The sequence below is a fragment of the Phalacrocorax aristotelis genome, chromosome 14, assembly GCF_949628215.1.
Source record: "Phalacrocorax aristotelis chromosome 14, bGulAri2.1, whole genome shotgun sequence".
NCBI lineage: Eukaryota > Metazoa > Chordata > Aves > Suliformes > Phalacrocoracidae > Phalacrocorax > Phalacrocorax aristotelis.
The window spans coordinates 4,324,484-4,343,030 of record NC_134289.1 but is presented as its reverse complement, the minus strand read 5'-3'; the positions used below and the strand labels follow the sequence as shown (position 1 = coordinate 4,343,030).

General features: G+C 49.5%; 1 protein-coding gene across 1 annotated transcript in view; it reads right to left on the bottom strand.

Moving 5' to 3' along the window:
* CDH23 (cadherin related 23) overlaps positions 1–18,547 on the bottom strand; it is a 204,658-nt gene that overhangs the window by 151,080 nt on the left and 35,031 nt on the right. The window contains exons 3-5 of the mRNA XM_075109417.1: positions 13,059–13,201; positions 9,756–9,803; positions 9,423–9,515 (exon numbers count right to left, since the gene is read on the bottom strand). Coding sequence (XP_074965518.1) covers positions 9,423–9,515; positions 9,756–9,803; positions 13,059–13,201 — 284 coding nt within the window. The remainder of the gene's footprint in view (positions 1–9,422; positions 9,516–9,755; positions 9,804–13,058; positions 13,202–18,547) is intronic.

Here is an 18,547-nt window from a genome sequence, read left to right as displayed (position 1 = left end):
AGGGAGCGGGCCCGACGGCAATATTGCAGCGGCGGAGACGATCCCCGTAAATGCCCAGCAGCTCAGCATCACGCTGCCCCGAGCCAAGCCTTCCTGCACAACACAAGCTGTCTGAACCCGCGTCCGCCTGGGTTTGGTTTGCATCCCATTTTGGGGTGGGGGGGGAAGCTTTTCAAAACTCCTGTAAAACAGACCCTGAAAATAGTAATAAAAAAAATAATCTGGAAGTTTTTAAAACAACATTGCCTTGAACCCTATATTCAGTTTTTCTGCTCTCTTCATTATTCATTCTGACCAATTTAAGTTTCAACAGCAATTAATGGTCGAAATTAAGCAGTGGCTGCCTAATACTGATTGAAACTTCTTCCCAGATCAAATATCTCCCATTTGTAATGAAAATAGTTTGCTACAAACTGTTCAGTTCACACATAAATATTTTAAAAATATATAGAGAGACTGATTTAGTCTATTATTTTATCACAAAGTATGACCAGCAGGAGAAAGCTTATTATACATGACTGTCACTGACACATTACAAACTAATAAAACATAAAATGCAATTCTGAAAAAGAAATTGGAATGAATCTATTGCAAGAGCGGTTTTTATTGTTCTTTTGAAATGCTATTTCTGCCCAGCTTTGCCATCAAAATGACAACATTTTGTCTAAATATTTCCATCTTAATTAAAACCACCATTTTTATTGAAAAAAAATGCTTTGGCAAGCCTCTTCTGCCAGCTCTAGCTTCACCTTCCCTAACTGCGCTGAGCGAGGATGCTAACGTGTACCCGCCTCGCAGGTCTGCCGCTGAGCTCAATTATTTCAGGTTCAAAAGACCCCATATCCTAAAACGGCAGCGGCTGGGGCACCGTCCCCCGGCACGATGCATTTCTGCATGACCTTAATCGTGCCTTAATTTAGGCGGCGCAACTGAAAAAGGAGCCCGAAACAACAAACTGCGTGATTATGCGGGCAAAAACCAGTTCACTTATAGAGAAATCACTTTTAATGAAGGCTGTCTTGCAGCCGCTGCCCGCACGCTGCCTTCGCAGCTTGCGCGCCTTAATAAACATTTCTACGGCCAGGCACGCTCCCGCTGCCGACTTAAAAGATGATGTACAGAGAGGGAGGTAAACAAAACAGGGATGCAAAGCGAGGGGACGCAGCTTTTGCTGGCTGGCATGAGATAATAAGTTACGTCCCAGGCTTCTGGGAGAATATCGTAACTGGAGGAAAGCGAGATAAAACAAAACTAATTGCTAGCAGGTCACATTCGTTAGCTCCTCGCTCCTCTGCCCGTTTCTGGCAGCAGAGCACCCTTCCTCCTGCTGGGGACAACGAAGAGACCTTGAAGCCATCTGCTGCCCAGATGTGTAACTGTAATTATACTGAAAGGGCTGGGCTCGGACGCCCCGCGCGGGCGCTTCCAGTCCCCTGGAAAAGAGCCGCCTTTCATCCCAATCCCCAATTGCTCCCCCCGCAAGAGCTGCTGCGGGACCACACGCCACCGCCTCTGCTTCAGAGAAAGCGTGGCTGGCCTGAGAACCCAGCCACTTGTTGGCAGCAGGGCCGAGGGGTCCTAGGGATCCATGATCACTTGGCGTCGGCCATCCTGAGCTCAGACGGCATCCTGACCTCGGGGACGGGTCTGGACGGACACCTGCCATAAACTCAGAGCTTTGAAAATCAGCAAGGGATGGGCAGATACTGGGTCTCAGCACCCATACGAAGAAACTCCTACCAAGCACCCGAGAGCATGCCTGTGTCCTGGGGCTTCTCAGGAGCTCAGCGAGAGAGGATCTTTTTCCTTGTCCCCATTTCTTCCAAGAGGAATGGTTACTGATGTGTCTATGTTATCTCCATCCTCTGTGCCTGGGTACTCCTTGCTTGCAGAATGCTTCTGTCCGCTTTCTCTTCCTCTGCCCCAAGATCATTTCCTTGGCTCCAGGAGTCTTATTTTCCCAGCACGACAGCTCCCACACAGAGGCACCAAATCGCTTGCTGCCCCCACTAGCTTTCCTTCCAGCTCTAAATCTACTGTTGTCTCCCCTTTCTGCTTTCCAGTCCCCTTCACCTACCCCAGCATTACACTGCTCAGAACAGCACAACTATTTCTACTTTTCAGGCTGCCCCCCCCTTGCTGCAGTATCCTTCCAGAAAGAGCCCAAGTTTTGCCTGGTGGAAATGACTGTTATCTCCAGGACACTTTACACATTACTTCCACGCCATTTGGAGTTTTCCGCCCCAGTAGTTTCTGTTGCATCTCTCATTTCACTCCTCAGGCATGTGTTTTAAAGGACCAGGGTCTCCTATTCACCGGTGAAGCCAGACAAGTGACAGGACTGCCAGAGGTGGAGACTTACTTTCTCCCTAGGACATCAGGACGTCACTCAAGACCCTTTGATGTTCTCCATCTGGCGTCACAGTATATGCATCAGCAATAATGACAAACACCTCCACACAGATGACCTTCAGAGGGAAGAATGCTTCCAGGTCTGAGCACCTGCTTCATCACACAACGGCTTTCACTGTGCAAGGAAAGGAGAGACCTCCGCAAGCCTCCCAACCCCCTGTACCCAAGCCATGCCACTCAAATCCTCCACGTCTTGTCATACAGATGCAGCACGACTCTCTATTAAACACCTCAACCCTTGAAAAGAAAAGTTTCTACATAAATCCCACGGTCATCTCTGATGTCAGCTGTGCAAATCCTTTAGCCCAAACGCTGTTTTCCTCAATGCACTGCAGCCTGTTTTAAGCACCTTCCTTCACCACTGGCAGAAAAGAGCAGGGAGAAGATGGCAGCTGCTGCCTGATACGCTTCCAAGCTCTTGCCCGAAGGAACCGCCAGCATCCAAAAGCCAGAATGAATGCCCGAGACAGCGCCCAACCTTCCCTCCACTTAAACAGCCCGTTTATGTTTTGCTTGCACGTGGAAAGCAGAGATCTGCATGAATATTTACAAACTCACCCGAGAGCCAAACGTACCCAGTGTGCCAACGCACGTGGCATTGCACCCGCCGCAGTAGGCTAAGCCTGATGACTTGTTCGTTAGTCACATGCCTCGGTCCCTATCTACTTGCTACTTGCTCAGCTCCCCTTCTTTCTGCTTTTCCACACCAGCGCAAGCCAGGAGATGGTCACTTGCGCAGCCTCTCGATTACTGATGAAAAAGAGCGTCCCACAGCACTGTTGGCAAAACCTTGGCTTGGCAATTTTCTCCATGTAGAGATACGTTTTAACATTCAATCTTCCCGACCAGCATAGAAATAACCCCGTCTTGGCGGATATGCAGGCTAGGGTTGTGAGAGGAGGGGAAAAGGCATAATTTCTTTGAGGGATATTATCTTCTACCTGGTGATTACAGAGCAGATGAAACCCTCTCAAAGGGATTATCTCATCCAGCTAAGAGACGGCTTTTTAATAGACGGACAGCACACCTGCACTTAAGACTATTAAAGGAAAGGCATACCCTTCACAACATGTTGCTGCTTCCACAAGTTTGCTGGACAAAGCTGGAAAGTAATTAAAGGTTGCTCAAAAGTTAAAAAAAAAAAAAAATCTGGAAAGGACTAACATCAAAACAAACACATGGTGACCAGCTCTGTGAAGCCAGAGAGACAGTATGGAGAGCTAACCTGTTATTTTGTCAGCCAACTCTTCTCTCAGGGCTGATGGAGGCTGGCTTTGAAACCCAGCAACAATAAACACAATTAAAAATTAGGGTGCTCGGGAAGCTCTATGAACGTTTCGCCCGCTGCAGATGATCGTTGCGTACCTGTGCGACAGAGGCTCTCTTGCTGCGGTGAGCACCAGCCAAAGCCTCACCTCCCACTTCTCCAACAGGCACCAGAGGTGAGAGACCACCCTCAGTCCCCAGCCCTGGCCGTGCCAACGGGATGCCAGGGTGGAGGGGAGATGGAGATGCTTGCCTACCCAGGAAAGAGAACTGACTTGCTACTGGCCAACAGTGTTTAATGAACGCAGCTTGAATAACTCACTAATTTTTTTGTCACCTCTCTAGGAAGTTTTTAAAAACAAAACAAAAAATCCCCAACAAAAAAATCCCCACCACAAACAAACAAAATTGCATACGAAGTGCTGTGGAGGAGTTCGATATGCTTGCAAATTTTGTGCGTGCAAAGGTGGCAGAGGGAGGGGGAGCCTGGATTTGGTGGATAAGTTATTCATGGTAAATTACTTGTGCTGTTCCTAAAATCCTCACAGAAGCATAAGGGCAGGGAGGGAAGGAAAACAGTGAGTGGGGAGAAGGGGAAAGAAAAAACAGAAACGAGGAAGGAAAGCAGCCAGCAATGATTATAGGCCATTTTGCAACATGGCAGGAACATCTTTCTTATCAGTTCTGTTATCATCTCCTTCAATTTAAAGGCTCTTTATTTAAAGGAGGGAGAAAGAAACACCAAAACACAAAACCAACCCCAAAAGGTGTCTGGGAACGTGCAAGGGAATGGCTAATGGGGCTGAAGTGGGAGCTCACGCTCATTGTAGCTGCTTCGTATGCGCGGCGTCAGGCCTCAGAGCCATTGCAATAGAATTATATGAGCCCCTGAAGACTCCCAGGCAGGATGGCAGGGAAACTGATGTAATTACCGACATTATTACCATTAAAGCAAAATAATAATTTTAATTACAGCTAGGGCTTTTGGGGCTTTCTCCGATCCTCCCTGCCCCAGCTCACCATCTAGCGTGGTCTGGTTCCAGGCTGTGTAATGGGACAAGGCAGTGAAAGCCCCCTCCTTTCTCTCCCCCTCCCCGCCAAACATCTTTCTGCGCAATTAAAAAAAAAAAAAAAAAGCCCTATCATAAAAGCCACTGTTTCAATTACACCACCATATTAAGGATGGAAAGGGTGACCAGCAGCTTGCGAAGGCTCAATCCCAAATGCTACTCCCCAAGCAGAAGGGACTGCTGTCGATGTTAAGTGCCCGCCTGCCTCCCAATTAAAATAAATTGGTAAATCAGGGCTGAGTTCAGGAGACGCGACACCTGCAAGCTGGACTGTAGCTGCCTAGCCAATGCTGCGTGCTCCCCAGAAACTTTCTATTTTTAAACTCCTTTCCCACAGCCCTGCATCTTACTGGCGCTTGCTTGAGCTCAAGACAAGATAAGCACATTCCCAACACAGATGGTTGTGGTTATAGGTGCAGTGGGCGCCTTTTGAAAACAGAGCCCCATTATAATTAATATCTCCTGTCAAGTTACAGACACTTTTCTGTGGTGCAACTGGCATCTCATGAACGGCTGGGGTGCAAAACAGCAGCCTCTGGCCCAGAGCCTGGCTGAGGACAGCTTTTTGCTGAAAAGTGTTACCCAATAATACATGTTACTTTATAAATCACTTGGTGTGTTAACGGTAACAGGAGGAGTGAGGTGGGGAGAACACTGAGGGAGAGAAAACCCCACTGGAAACCTCCAGAGGGAACATTCAGCAAAGAAACCAACAATTAAGTGACCTTCCTGCCAACATGTGAAGACTGACAATGCTCCAGGGCCACGAGGAGGCCACAGACAGTTTGAACTTGATCAGCAGACTCTGGATGCTGGGGGGTGACAGGGGAAAACAGCTCTTCCCAAGAAGGTACTAGATCTGCTTATCCCGCCACACAACGGCCTCAGCGTTTGAGGAGTCTTTGCAGGACCCAGGACGTGGTCCTGTAGATGGTGTAGCGCCTGAAGCAGCAGATGCAAAAGACAGATTTGCAGAGCCATGCCTTTTAAGCATAAGCTTAAATAAGGATGTTCACTTCAAAGGCAAATGGAGGGCTGCATGCCCCAGAAGGTCTCATGCTTGGAAGCTGGGACAGGAGAGCCTAGCAGGCGCCTATGGGAATAGTCCACCGCGATCTCAACACCACACCAAATACCACAAAACCAACGTGAGGACTTGGCTCCACTTCTTTTGCTCCCTTCACGTAAACCCGTTGAACCATGACAATCCAACAAGACTAGAGTTTCCTACAGATCCAGTCAAATGGAAAAATAGATTAGATAAAGCAGATCGGGCTTGTCAGAAACTGAGGCATCGCCACAACAGCCTGCCACAGGCTCAGCAATACGTCTTTCCTGATTTAAAAGCCAAACCCTCAGACTCCCAGAAACACAGTACCCTCGGGCCCTGTGAGGATGAGGAGGGTAAAAAAAGAGCGTGTGCAAGAGGTGAAGTGCAAGGGATGCATCCAAGAGGAGAACAAACCCTGAAGGTCAGAGTAGCAAGCACATGAGGTAACTAATGTACTACAGCAGCACCACAGGGCACAGGCACAGGCACACACGTCCTAGCAAACTGGAAAGCCGTAAAAGTCTATTACAGCAAATCAAACAGCAGTCAGCATGACAGCCATTAGCCTGAAATGAATACACGAGAACTTAATGAGCTCTGTCGAGGCCAGCTTGGTGAATTAAGTTGCCAATTCTAGCAGGATTCCCCCCTTCTTTACAGACTTGAAAGCGTCTGCACTGCCTCGTTGCCTTTTGACAAGCAAATCACGGGGCGCCCTTGCCCAGACGGGACGGACGATTACGCTGGAGAAACGTCCCTCTCCTGACACACAGCCCCGCGCTCAGCTATTCCAGGCAGGTGCCGGGAACACAATTAAGACACGACAAGTGCAGAGGACCAGCGTCATCAGCCTGACACATGAGCGATCCCCAGTCTGGGTATTCAGAGCTGCTGTGATGCAGAGGAGCTCACAGTTAAACTGGGCATCCTCTCCCCCCCCCTCCCCACGCTAGAGAGGGATCACAGTTTGCAGCCCATGCCCAAATAAATTCCCATTCTCAAATCAAGTGGACTGCGTGAAACACCAGGACGAGTATTTAGAGGCAGTATTGTTTTTAAAGGTCAGTTTACTTCATGTTCCATTTATTTATGCACACTCTTCTTTTGACTTTCCTAGTGCTGCACAATAGCAGTGAGGTTTAAATAGCCTTTCTGTTGCTGCTCCATTAGCTAGGACAACTGCAAATCGATACACCCATTTATCTCAAAATTAAAAAGAGAAAAACCCTCATTAGCTGCCAATTCTGCACAGAACCAGCCTATGCAAAGCCGCACCAGTACTTCTGCTGGCCTGTTCTCCATCCCCAAGCTCCTGTTTATTCATTAGCTATAGGCCCTTCAGCTTGGCTGGGTCGTCTTCGAGGCAGATTTTGCTACTCATGCCCTCACTGTTCGCCCCGGCCTGAGCTGCCTGGAGCATGGGGGTGACCTGGGGATGCTATCACCCCTTACCATGACCGGCTCCCCAGCCTCAGCTGCATCCAAGGTGTACCCTGGCTCTGGGGGGCCTCAGCTTCTGAAGGCACGTCTCCATACCACATCACCTCCCGTTTTGAGTACTTCTGGACAAGCAACAGGGACAATCCATGGCCCAGCAAAGCTCTCAAAGCACGAAGGCATCTCTTCTTCAAGAGCCATGCCAGCACACAGAGAGTAAATTCACTGGCTGAATCTCCCTTGGACCATAGCCCTTGGATGGTCCTCCTTAGACAGTGGGACCCCATCCCTTGCTTTCACAGTGCCTGACAAGGAAACGCTGTCTCCCCAGCAGAAGACCAGAAGTACCTCCAGGATGCTGGCTGAGCAACGAGTTCATGGCTCATTACCTCTGATCGGTGCCCTTGGTTAAAGATCACGGATAGACACTGGAAACTGGCACATGATGCCTTATCATTAGATTAGGCCACCCTCCAGAAAAGCACAGCTCTGGAAGCCAAGTGGGTGCGCTGGGGGGAGCACCGTGCTTGCTATACCCCAAACAATTAGACGGTCCTGGAAATCCCTCCCGTCAAAACCATAGCTCACGTGCAAAGCAGCGTGACAGGCAAGACACAGGCTCTGGGGTCAGCCTCTTCGATTTAGTTTTTGTCCAGATCACCTGCCTGCAGCTCCCTTTCCTCAGCCAGCCCTAAATTTACCAAACCATCACCAGAGCCTTGCTCTCCCTGCTCCCCGGGTTTGACACAGGTTAAGATCAGAAACACAGAAGGCTTCAGGTTCACAATATCAGCTCGCAGAGCAGAAGTGACAACAAGCAAGAGGAGATATGGCACAGCTGCTCCAGGTATATAAAGACTGGGGCTTAACACAGCACCAACGCCCAGGGGAGATGCAGAAACCCACTCTCCATCTCTCTCTTCACCTGGAGAAGGAAGTCCTCTCTACCAGGTGCTGTAAATAGCAAACCCAGAGGTAAATCTGAAGGCAGGGGAGAGGAGACTATTCTCCTCCAGTCCTACTGACATTCCTTTTGCTTCACAGACCTCCACGGACAGACCGTCTCCGGGAAGAGCAACACCAAGGCAAGACGGCCACCCGTCAGCTTCCAGAGGCCCAAAAAGAGAGGCGAGAGCGAGGAGCTGCTCATGCAGCTTTTGCCAAGTCATTTCTGCACCGTTTGTGCTTTAAAGAGGAGAAGAAATGACTCTGACCCAGTGTCATTCTCAAAGGGAGGTTTCAGGTGACTTGGCGCAAAGATGAGACTAAAACTCCCTGCTCATACATCACAAGCAACCTAATGAAGAAACCTCATCCTCAGAGAAGAGGGACAGGGAAAGATCAAAGCCCAGCACGGCAGGGCATCAGCAGTCAGCATATTAAATAAACCGCTGTAACATAATCGTTTGCACCTCTCAATTACCAAAGGCTGCTTGATTTCACACACACACAGATGCACACTTGACCTCACCCACACCCTGAGGAATGCTCTGGGAAAAACAGGCTCTGCCCTGGCACCAGGGTGCAAGAGGGAGAGGTTTCCTGTACTGGAGGACATGAAATGGTCTCCTAATCCCCTATTTCAAATATAATACCCTGACCTTGTCCTCCTAGTGCCAGCAACCACCTTCACTCCACCATCTTCTGTAGTCCCTTCCTACCTACTTTATTCCTAGGATATCATGGGAAAAGTCCTGCTACGGAGGTGTTAAAGGAAGCTACCAGCAAGGGCAGAAGCCTTTGGGCAGGACTCTGCCAGAAGTTATGTGTGTCAAGAAGTATTTAGTTCTGCCTCAGGTGACCTCTGTGACAAGAGCTGCACATCTCCTCTGGCTCAAAGGAAGAGAAAAAGAAACAGATACCCGTTCACAGCCATTTTCAAACTTCACATTTGTCACGGGAAAGACATCACCAAGGCTTCAAAGGCTCTGAGCTCCAAACCTGCTCTTCCACCTGCCTTTCCCCAACACCCAAAATGCCATCACTTTGCCTCTCCCCATTTGCAGGCAACCATAACCTCTAGAGGTTTACTCCTCCCCTCAGCTACAGCGAGGGTCCAGGCAGGAGGACAGTCCCGTACGTTGGTGGCCCTCAGGCAGCTTTGCGGCACCAGCCAGGCAGCAAGCGCGCCCACCGAGGGAAAAGCCAGAAGCCAGGCTGCAGGGAGAGGCTGCGGCGATCCCTACCTCAGGGATGCGGACGCTGTAGGGCTGGTTGTGGAACCGTGGAGCGTTGTCATTCACGTCTCCGACTTGGATGTTGACCGTTCCTTTGATCACCTGTGGCCACAAGGATAATGACAGGGAGGGGGGAGGTCAGCTTTATGCATAGATTTAAAACCTAAAGCAAGCTTGTGGCTGCTTTTTCTAACTTAGGCTTTTGGAAAGTGACGGCCGGGGGTGGTCCCGCTCCCCAGACACCCCCTGACATGACACAGAAGGTCCCCCAACAACCCACACTCATCCTCCCCGGTCCCCTCCGCCCATGCCACAGACCATGAAATGAGAAGTCACACTTACCCCTTGGCTGTCACTGACAGAAAATTCAACCGTGAATTCTGACTTAGTCTGAAAGGAAAGGAGAAGAAAAACATATAATTAAAGATACCGTAGTGTTTATCTGCAGATGGCAGGCTTGGGACTTTTAGCCAATATTATTACATGCAAAATGCTTTCAGGACCTTCAAGAAGAGAAGGGGCGTTTCAGTGCAATTACCTATGTTGAGTATAAAACGCTGAGAAATATTAATGCCAGCAGGGCTCCAGTGTATTTCACAGGCAGGGAGAGCCACTCTGTCCCGGGTCAGGAGGATACAGGGACTAAGGAACCAACTCCCTGACTAGCAGCCAAGCACTTTAACCAGACAAATAGACTGAAGGAGATGAGAAGACCCTGCTGTTTAACCTTCTGCGGCATGCCAGCAAGCCCCAGCTTTCTTTGCACGCCTGCCCGGCGCCCAACACTGCGGGCTGCCTGCTTGTAGCCGCGAAAGAGAATAAAGTACAAGGCAGAGAAAACCAGTTTTCCACCCAGAGTGTACTGTGACCTGGCACCATCTCTGACTGCAAGGTACAGGACGATGCAAAGAGAGGAGAAAGTCCAAAGAAAAACTTGCGTAATTAGGTTTTGCGTGAGATGACAATACAACACAGTCTCACTGAGGACACTTAGATCTTGCTGCTGCTTTCCCAATTACCCGCCATGCAGCGGTGCTTGGGATATCACATAGCTGGGAGCACTGGGATAAGCCCAGGGTCTGTAGTAAGAGCTGGCTGAAATCCCATAAGCCCACTCATAAATAAAACCCTGCGCAGTCCTCTCTGCTCCTTATTACTTTAACTAAATTAACAACTTGGTCTTAAACGGCAATATATTAAAGTCACTGGTACTGGAGCAAGGGACAAATGGGGAAGAGGGGATTATTTCAGTGTCAGGGCAGGAGGATATGGCTAATGGAGGCAGACCGTCTCTTCCTGACCTTTCTTTCCCACCAGTGATTGTTTCGCCCACATTTTACCGAGGAATCACTCAGGGATGGACAGCAGGCCTTGGACCACCACACCTGTCCGGGACCTGGGCACCATCTGGTGTTTTGCATCCCCCAGTCCCAGGAATCCCTTCCCAGCCCCAGCGCCCCCAACCCTGCCTGAGCTGTCTGATCACAGCAACTTGGTATTTCCAAAGCACTGTGCAGGAAAGGCTGGAAAGCAAGCTTGAAATGGCTCTCTGTGCAACAGATTTGGTTGATTTATTCCTAACAATATGGACTCAGGGACAGGCAGCAACCGCTAGTGCCCAGACCGGGAGCTCTGCTTGTACCAGGGTAACAATTTGTCTTGGATAAGGGTTTGGGGAACAGCTTACTAGAGCGTGCCCCCCTCCTGCCCTCACATCTGCCCCCTCCCAGGCCTCCATCCAAACAGCTGGGGAATTCAACCTGAGAAAGTCTTTCCTAGCTCCTGCCTCAGGGCAATGCCTGCAGGCAGAACGAAGAGCTGAAATACCAACGGAGAGGAGAACCTCTGCTCCTCGTGACATCCCACCCTGCTGCCTCGGCGTCTTCCACCCCCAGCTCCCCCCTACCCATCGGTGCCATAGCGAGGGACAAAGCAGTAGGGAAGAAAGGAGAAAAAAAAAAACAGGAGAGAACAAACAACTTGTTGAGCATTTAATTTTTAAAACCCGATAAAATAATCAGAGAAAGCTGCCACATGCTAATTTCTGTCTCCACCCTTCATTTTAGCACATACTTTTTTTTAGACTCAGGGTTTGTCTTTTTTTTTTTTAAACCCGTTTTCCTTCTAATCTTTGTGGGAGTGAAAACTCTTTTAAAAATGGTTTTGCCTCTATACATTTGCTCCTTCCTCTTTTTCTCTATTTTCCCTTTTCCTGCATCGTTTACCTTATTATGACTCCCTCTCCCTTTTCAAGTCTCTTTCTCCTCCATTGTACAAAAATTGATCTCTTGCTTTTCTTTCCCTGCCACTTTTCTTGTACAGCTTTGTCTCCCCTGACTTTCTGATCACATGCATCCAGGCCACTCTTCCCTGCTCCCAGTGTGCTGTCCACCTCCTTACCTTCCTTCCCATGCCATCCTGCTTCCTCCACCACGAATTGTCATTTACGCCTTTCTGTTATCCCTACCAAGCTGCACACGTGTCTGTCTTCACCCTCTTCCACATACCACTGACTTTGAGCCCCTGGTCTCAGCTGATGGGTGCGAGGTTCAGCCCAGCTATGCTTGCAAGCTCTGCTCAGCTCCTTCCCTTCCCACCCTCCACCAAAAGCCACCTGAATATATTGATCACCCTCCTTAGCTTAAGGCTGTTATGATAAGTATTGGGAAGCGGTAGGCATTTGAATAAGAGAAGATTTATGACTCATGCCAGCAGCTGTTGGCACGGGGAGGTGGAGGGGAGAGGGGTGAAGGAAAACACTTTATTTTTCCAGAGCCTCGCTCTTAAAGCTGTGAAATTGGGTTTGCCTTCGCTCAGCCTGAGCATCATCCACTGCCCCACTCCTCCGCATCCCCACGTCTGGCTGGTTCCAACCCGGACCACCAGCGCCTGAGGTGTGTTAATGAGCTTTATCTTCACACCGCTGCCGCTGGCAAAAGAAGTGCTAAACGCAGGCAATAGGAGCACAGGGAAATTAAGCACATTGCCCAAGTTATATAGTATTTTCCAGGTCTTACTAAGCTCCTGTGCTATCCCTTCCTCCTTGGTCCAGGACTGCTGTAAAACAGGCACCTGGATGAGATACCCTGTCTTTGTGCACCAAAACTACCACTGAAAATATCATGGTGTGAAACAGCTTTGAAGCAAGAGTTTTGCCAAATTTAGCATCCAGAAGCTTGGATCCACAAGATGATGAAAAGCCATTATAAGGTTGAATAAGCTGGTGTACATCACATCTCTTCAAACATCATTTTAAATAAGATTTCATTGGAATATAGGTTTTAAGAGGGAACCTGTAAATTTCTCTGAATGTATGAGTATCCCACTCTGTAGTAGATCATCTCCGTTTATTATTTTCTTGACTTTTGAACTCACAGATACGATTCTGGGATCCAGGAAAATCAGCAAGCCAGATCAAACCAGATGATCCTGCTTATTCCCTCTGTCCCCACAGTGAGAGTGTGGCTAGCCACAGACCCTGGTACAGGCACATCAGACACCTGGATTCCCGACTTTGCGGGGGAACACCACCCAGGCTGCATCTCATCTGCCTCAAAAGGTGGAGAGAGCTACCATTTATCCCAGCAGAGTATTTTTTCCCCCCTCCCCTGAGCAGAGGATGCTCTCAGCAGAAAGTGGCATCACCTCTCTGTCCAAGGGCTGCCTGAGCCAGACAACACCAGTCACACTCTCCACTGCGAAGAACCGGCTCGCCTCCTCTCCGACCACACCGAAGACCAGCGGGTCATTGTCCAGGTCCCGGGCCAGCAGCTGAGTCACTGAGGAACCTGGGAGAGACAGAAAGAAATCAGGAGGAAAACAGGACAGAGGGAAGAAATACTGAAAATATTCCGTTCTATCTGTCTCCCTCCCTTAAATCATCCCCAAACTATTTTCCCGTGGTGCTACAACACCTCAAAACATTTATACAGGAGCAAGGAGAGTCAAGCTGTGCATGGTCCTACTGTTCTCTCTAGCACAGATAAACTGTACCACAGCTCCTCTTCTCTCTCACCTTCATCAAGAGTGTCACATTAGCTCGGCAGAAGCACGGCCATCTCAGGCACTAAAGAGAGGGGAGGAACCCATGCCTTCTGGGGAAGCACCTACCAGCCTCTGTCACGCTCTCCCCCACTGAGGGGCACCACCACCAGACACAACAACATTTCCAGCTTAAAAGAAAAAAATCCCAAGGCCAAGAGCATGGATGTGATTCCCAGAGGACCTGGAGCCACACACAGACCTGGGGTTCGTTTTTAAACACCAGAGCTGCAGCAAGTGCTAGTGTCTGACATAGGTGGAGCCCACACACTCAGAGAGTATGAAAGATGCTGGGACAAATCCATCACTCCCTTCTGCCAAATTATGTTTGAAACCATCTCCTGCAGCATCCTGCATACCCCAGCCAACAGAGGCCTTGCTCAGCCATCCTTCATGTGCGTGCAGTTGCAAATATTTCTTCCTGGCTGCACCCGAGAGGCAACCCGGACCCTCTGCAGTTGCTGCATGGGAGCCATGTGTCCTGTTTGTGGTCTCCATGCTGCTCCCAGAGCAGAATGACTTCTACTGCTCTGAAAGCAAGGGATGCCCACTACCCCTGAAGCCCCATTTCAGAACCCTAAGAATCTCCTCGGACCATTTTGGGCCTCTCCATGGCACCTCCAAGCACATTCAAAGTCTGGTGTGGCAGGTCGACCATGGCTGGCTGCCTGTCGCCCACCCAGCCACCCTCAGTCTCCTCCTCAGCAGGACATGGGAGAAGACAGGAGGAAAACAGCTGGTGGGAGGAGATAAGGATGGGCCATCCCCTTGGCCACCTGGTCCCAAGGATAGGGTGGGATGGACAACCTCTGCGTGAGCTGTCTTTGGCAGTACGAGCACACCCTACAACTCCAAATCACCTGGCCAAGGAGAACGGATGCCACAATTTCATCTACCTGGGAAAGGGAGGGAAGCTCTGGCAGACCAGAGGGCAAACGGGTGGCACAGCTCTGCAAGCAGAGCGACCCGGACAAACACCAACCACTTGGCCTGACATCAATCATAGCAGAAATAATGGAAAAAGCTGATATGACATTCCATTAATAAAGAATTAAACGATAGGAACATAATTAATGCCAGTCAATACGATTTTATGGAAAATAGGCCTTGTCAAACAAACCTGATTTTATTCTTTGATGAGATTACAATTTTGGCAGATAAAGGTAACTGCAAAGAAATAATAGACTTCTGTAAGGCATTTGACTTAGCACTACGTGACTTTCTGATTAAAAATTTAGTGCTTTATGACATCGATGAAGTGCACTCGTGCAAGGACCCAGCTGCCTGGCAGGTCCCAAGGCCACCAACCGCAGTCAGGGGGATATCCTAGAATTACAGAATCATTAAGGTTGGAAAAGAACTCTCAGATCATCAAGTCCAACCATCAACCCAACACCCCCAGGCCTCCTAAACCATGTCCTCAAGTGTCACTTCTACACATTTGTTTGAAAGCTTCCAGGAGTGATGACTTCACCACTTTCCTGGACAGCCTGTTTCCAGTGCTTGGCCACTCTTTCAGTAAAGACATTTTTCCTAATATCCAGTCTAAACCTCCCTTGACACAATTTCCTCTTGGCCTATCACAAGACACTTGGGAGCAGAGACCAACCCCCCCCTCACTCCAGCCCCCCTCAGGCAGCTGCAGGGAGCGAGAAGGGCTCCCCTCAGCCCCCTCTTCTCCAGGCTAAACCCCCCCAGCCGCCCCCCAGCACACTTGTGCTCCAGACCCTGCCCCAGCCCCGCTGCCCTTCTCTGGACACGCTCCGGCCCCTCAAGGCCCTTCTTGTCCCGAGGGGCCCAAACCTGAGCCCAGCATTCGAGGTGGGGCCTCCCCAGGGCCGAGCACAGGGGCCCCATCCCTGCCCGGCTCCTGCTGGCCACCCCAGTGCTGACACAAGCCCGGGGGCTGGTGGCCTCCTTGGCCACCCGGGCACTGCTGGCTCATGCCCAGCCGGCTGTCAGCCAGCACCCCCAGGGCCTTCTCCGCCGGGCACTTCCCAGCCCCTCTGCCCCAGGCCTGGGGCGCTGCCTGGGGTTGGCGTGACCCAAGGGCAGGACCCGGCACTTGGCCTTGTTGAACTTCATACAACTGGCCTCGGCCCATCGATGCAGCCTGTCCAGGTCCCTCTGCAGAGCCTTCCTGCCCTCCAGCAGATCAACACTCCCACCCAGCTTGGTGTCATCTGCAAACTCACTGAGGGCGCACTCGATCCCCTCATCCAGATCATTGATAAAGATATTAAACAGAGCTGGCCCCAACACTGAGCCCTGGGGAGCCCCGCTTGTGACCAGCTGCCACCTGGATTTAGCTCCATTCACCACAACTCTTTGGGCTCGGCCAGCCAGACAGTTGTTTACCTAGCAAAGTGTACACCCATCCAAGCCATGAACAGCCAAAATCTGCAGGAGAAAGCTGTGGGAAATGCTGTCAAAGGCTTTACTATAGTCCCAATAGGTAACATCCACAGCCTTTCTTTCATCCACTAGGATGATCTACTGTCACTTTGATGATCTATTAGCATGACGTAAAATTCCTGTCCGTACAAGCTCAGGTGACAGCATGGCAAATAACGGGGGGATCAAACAGCTAGGTGAAGCACCTGGTAATCTGGGCTTGTCTGGTAAAAAAATCTGTCTTCACAACCCCGCTACAAATACCACTCAAAAATGGCTGGTGGACCACAGCTGCAGAGGAGGGCATCCCAAAACCAGCTATTCTGGCAGGCCTGGGGACCCAAGCACACAAGGAGCTCTTTCCATGCCCTGGCTGGCAGAGCCACAGTGCAGCTTGGGCACTTGGAGGAGCAACTTTAAGGGTATGTAGCTGGTTCTACCAAGAGCATAATTCTGCAAGCTGCTCAGCTGACCACATCATCTTCAGGACAGGACACAAGGGGATGCCACAAATATTCAAGAGCTAGCAAAAATACTTTACATTTAACAAGAACCTTAAAAGCTTGAACTGCTTCATTTATGAAGCAAGGTGACTCAGGCCTTCTCAAGCACATCCATGAAGAGGACAAAATGTAAGACTTAGGATGACTATTCCAGAGCGAGAAAGCACAGCAAGACTCAGTGTCCAAACCTAGCAAATTTCTATTAGAGGAAGGAATATCGGTTGTTTTAAAGAAAGCAACTACAATTATCCACCAGGGAAAAAAAAATTCCTTCCACTAACACAGGTGCAAGGGACAGGTCACGATCAAAGACATTTTGGACAAAGACCTGAAAAAACAAGCTTATCCAAACAACTGCAGTCAGCCTGTTCACCTGCAACATTCCCGTGTCTTCAGTGAAGCCAACGCTGGAGATACGAAGTGACCCTACACTTTCTCAAACCTTGGAAGCCTTGATATGAAACAAGCTACTAGTTTGGTTTTATTTTGGAGGACATCTGAAGCCATCCTTAGCAAAGGTTTCTTTGCCCCAGGAAACGAGCAAGACTGTGACCTTCCCCGTGGCAGTGAAAGCCAGTAACTAGGACAAGATAAATCCAGGGTCATACCTCTCTGTTCTGCCAAATCTAATGGGAGAAACACACTTTCCCCCTCTATATCTCATTCAAAAACCCCTAGATCAACAGGGTATCTGCAGTTCCCTGGGGAACTGCAAATACTTCAAACTCCAAAAGGTCTCAGTCGCATCTCAGTGGAAGGGAAACAATCTTAAAAATCCTGCTGAATAGGAAAACCACATCCCACCCTGCTCTAATCACAGCGGCATTCATGGTTTGTGTGCTGCAAACCCACTTGGGCACACACATACACACACCAAATCAGCCAGCAAACAAACGTTTAACTCTTCTCCGTCTCTTTGCATTACAGCTACCTCCCACTGTCAGGGAATTTAGTTCCCAAATTCAGGATAACCTGGAGAACAAGGCAGAGCGCATCATCCCACCCACAGTTCTCGCTCCTGCCCGTCTGGAGACGGGCGAAGTTAGATCCCTGTGAAACAGCATGCTGGGCTTGACTGCTCTCTGGTCCAGGCATATCAAAATCAAAGACAGCTTTAACATGTAGAAAAAGGAAAGGGAACACTCAGCACCTACACCCTCCTCAACTTTTCTTTCTTTTTGTTAGAAAAAGGAAACTTCATTAGGACATAAATAGGGCAACTGAGAACATTAAAGTGTAACCTGCGTGTTGTTTTCCCATATCACAGGAAAATACCATCTTAAACAAACCCTTACAAGTGAGGCACCAAAAATTAAGAGCTACTTCACCCATTCCCTTACCTGTCCATCAGCCAGTAATCACCATCCTAACTTAAGAGCACCTCCCAATTCATTATAGGGGAAAAAAAGTATGCATAAACTACAGATCAAAATAACAAATTAAATGTTTCTCATTAGAAACAGCTCCCTGAAATATTACGTGAGACTTCACAAACACTTTGTCATTTGTTATTCTGATTTTTGCAAGCTTTGCCCTGGGAGAATGCTAAGTTGAGGTGTATGGTGTAAACCAGGCGTTCAGGATGCAGCGATAGACGACTGCAGCGGAGCACGCTGGGCTCCTTCACCACCACAACAAAAGCGAGCTACCTTCAACCAATTCCTTTAGCACTGATTTATTTTATTCTACTTCTCCCCCCATATCTTTTCCCCTCCCTCTCAATTTACTGCACCGAGGGAGGAGGCACAGACTAGCTGGATAGCACAATGCCGACACACACAGCTGGAGCCCCTGGGCCACAGTCACCATTCAACAGACCACAAGAAATCCCATTTTCCAGGGTGATCACAGGGAAGGTGCTGTTCTCCCACCCACAGGTGAAGCTGGACCAAGGCAAGCACCTGACCTGGCGATACTCAGCTGCGCAGCTGGACTCCCCCCTCTCTTTCACCAAAGCGACACGGCAGTCGCCAAAGGATTGCAAAAGCACCTTCACATAAGGGTGCTTGTATCACTGGGAAATCACCCACAAGAAGAGGGTCCCACTTGGGCAGGGCGTGCAGAGCCCAGGGAGTTCCACATCTGTCAGAAGTCCCTCTCAGGGCACTTGCAAAGGAAAACAACATGCCCCGGCTCTCCCTGGGCCACACCGAGGGTGGTGTTTGAGCTGCCACAAGCCCAAGTACCGACCTGGCT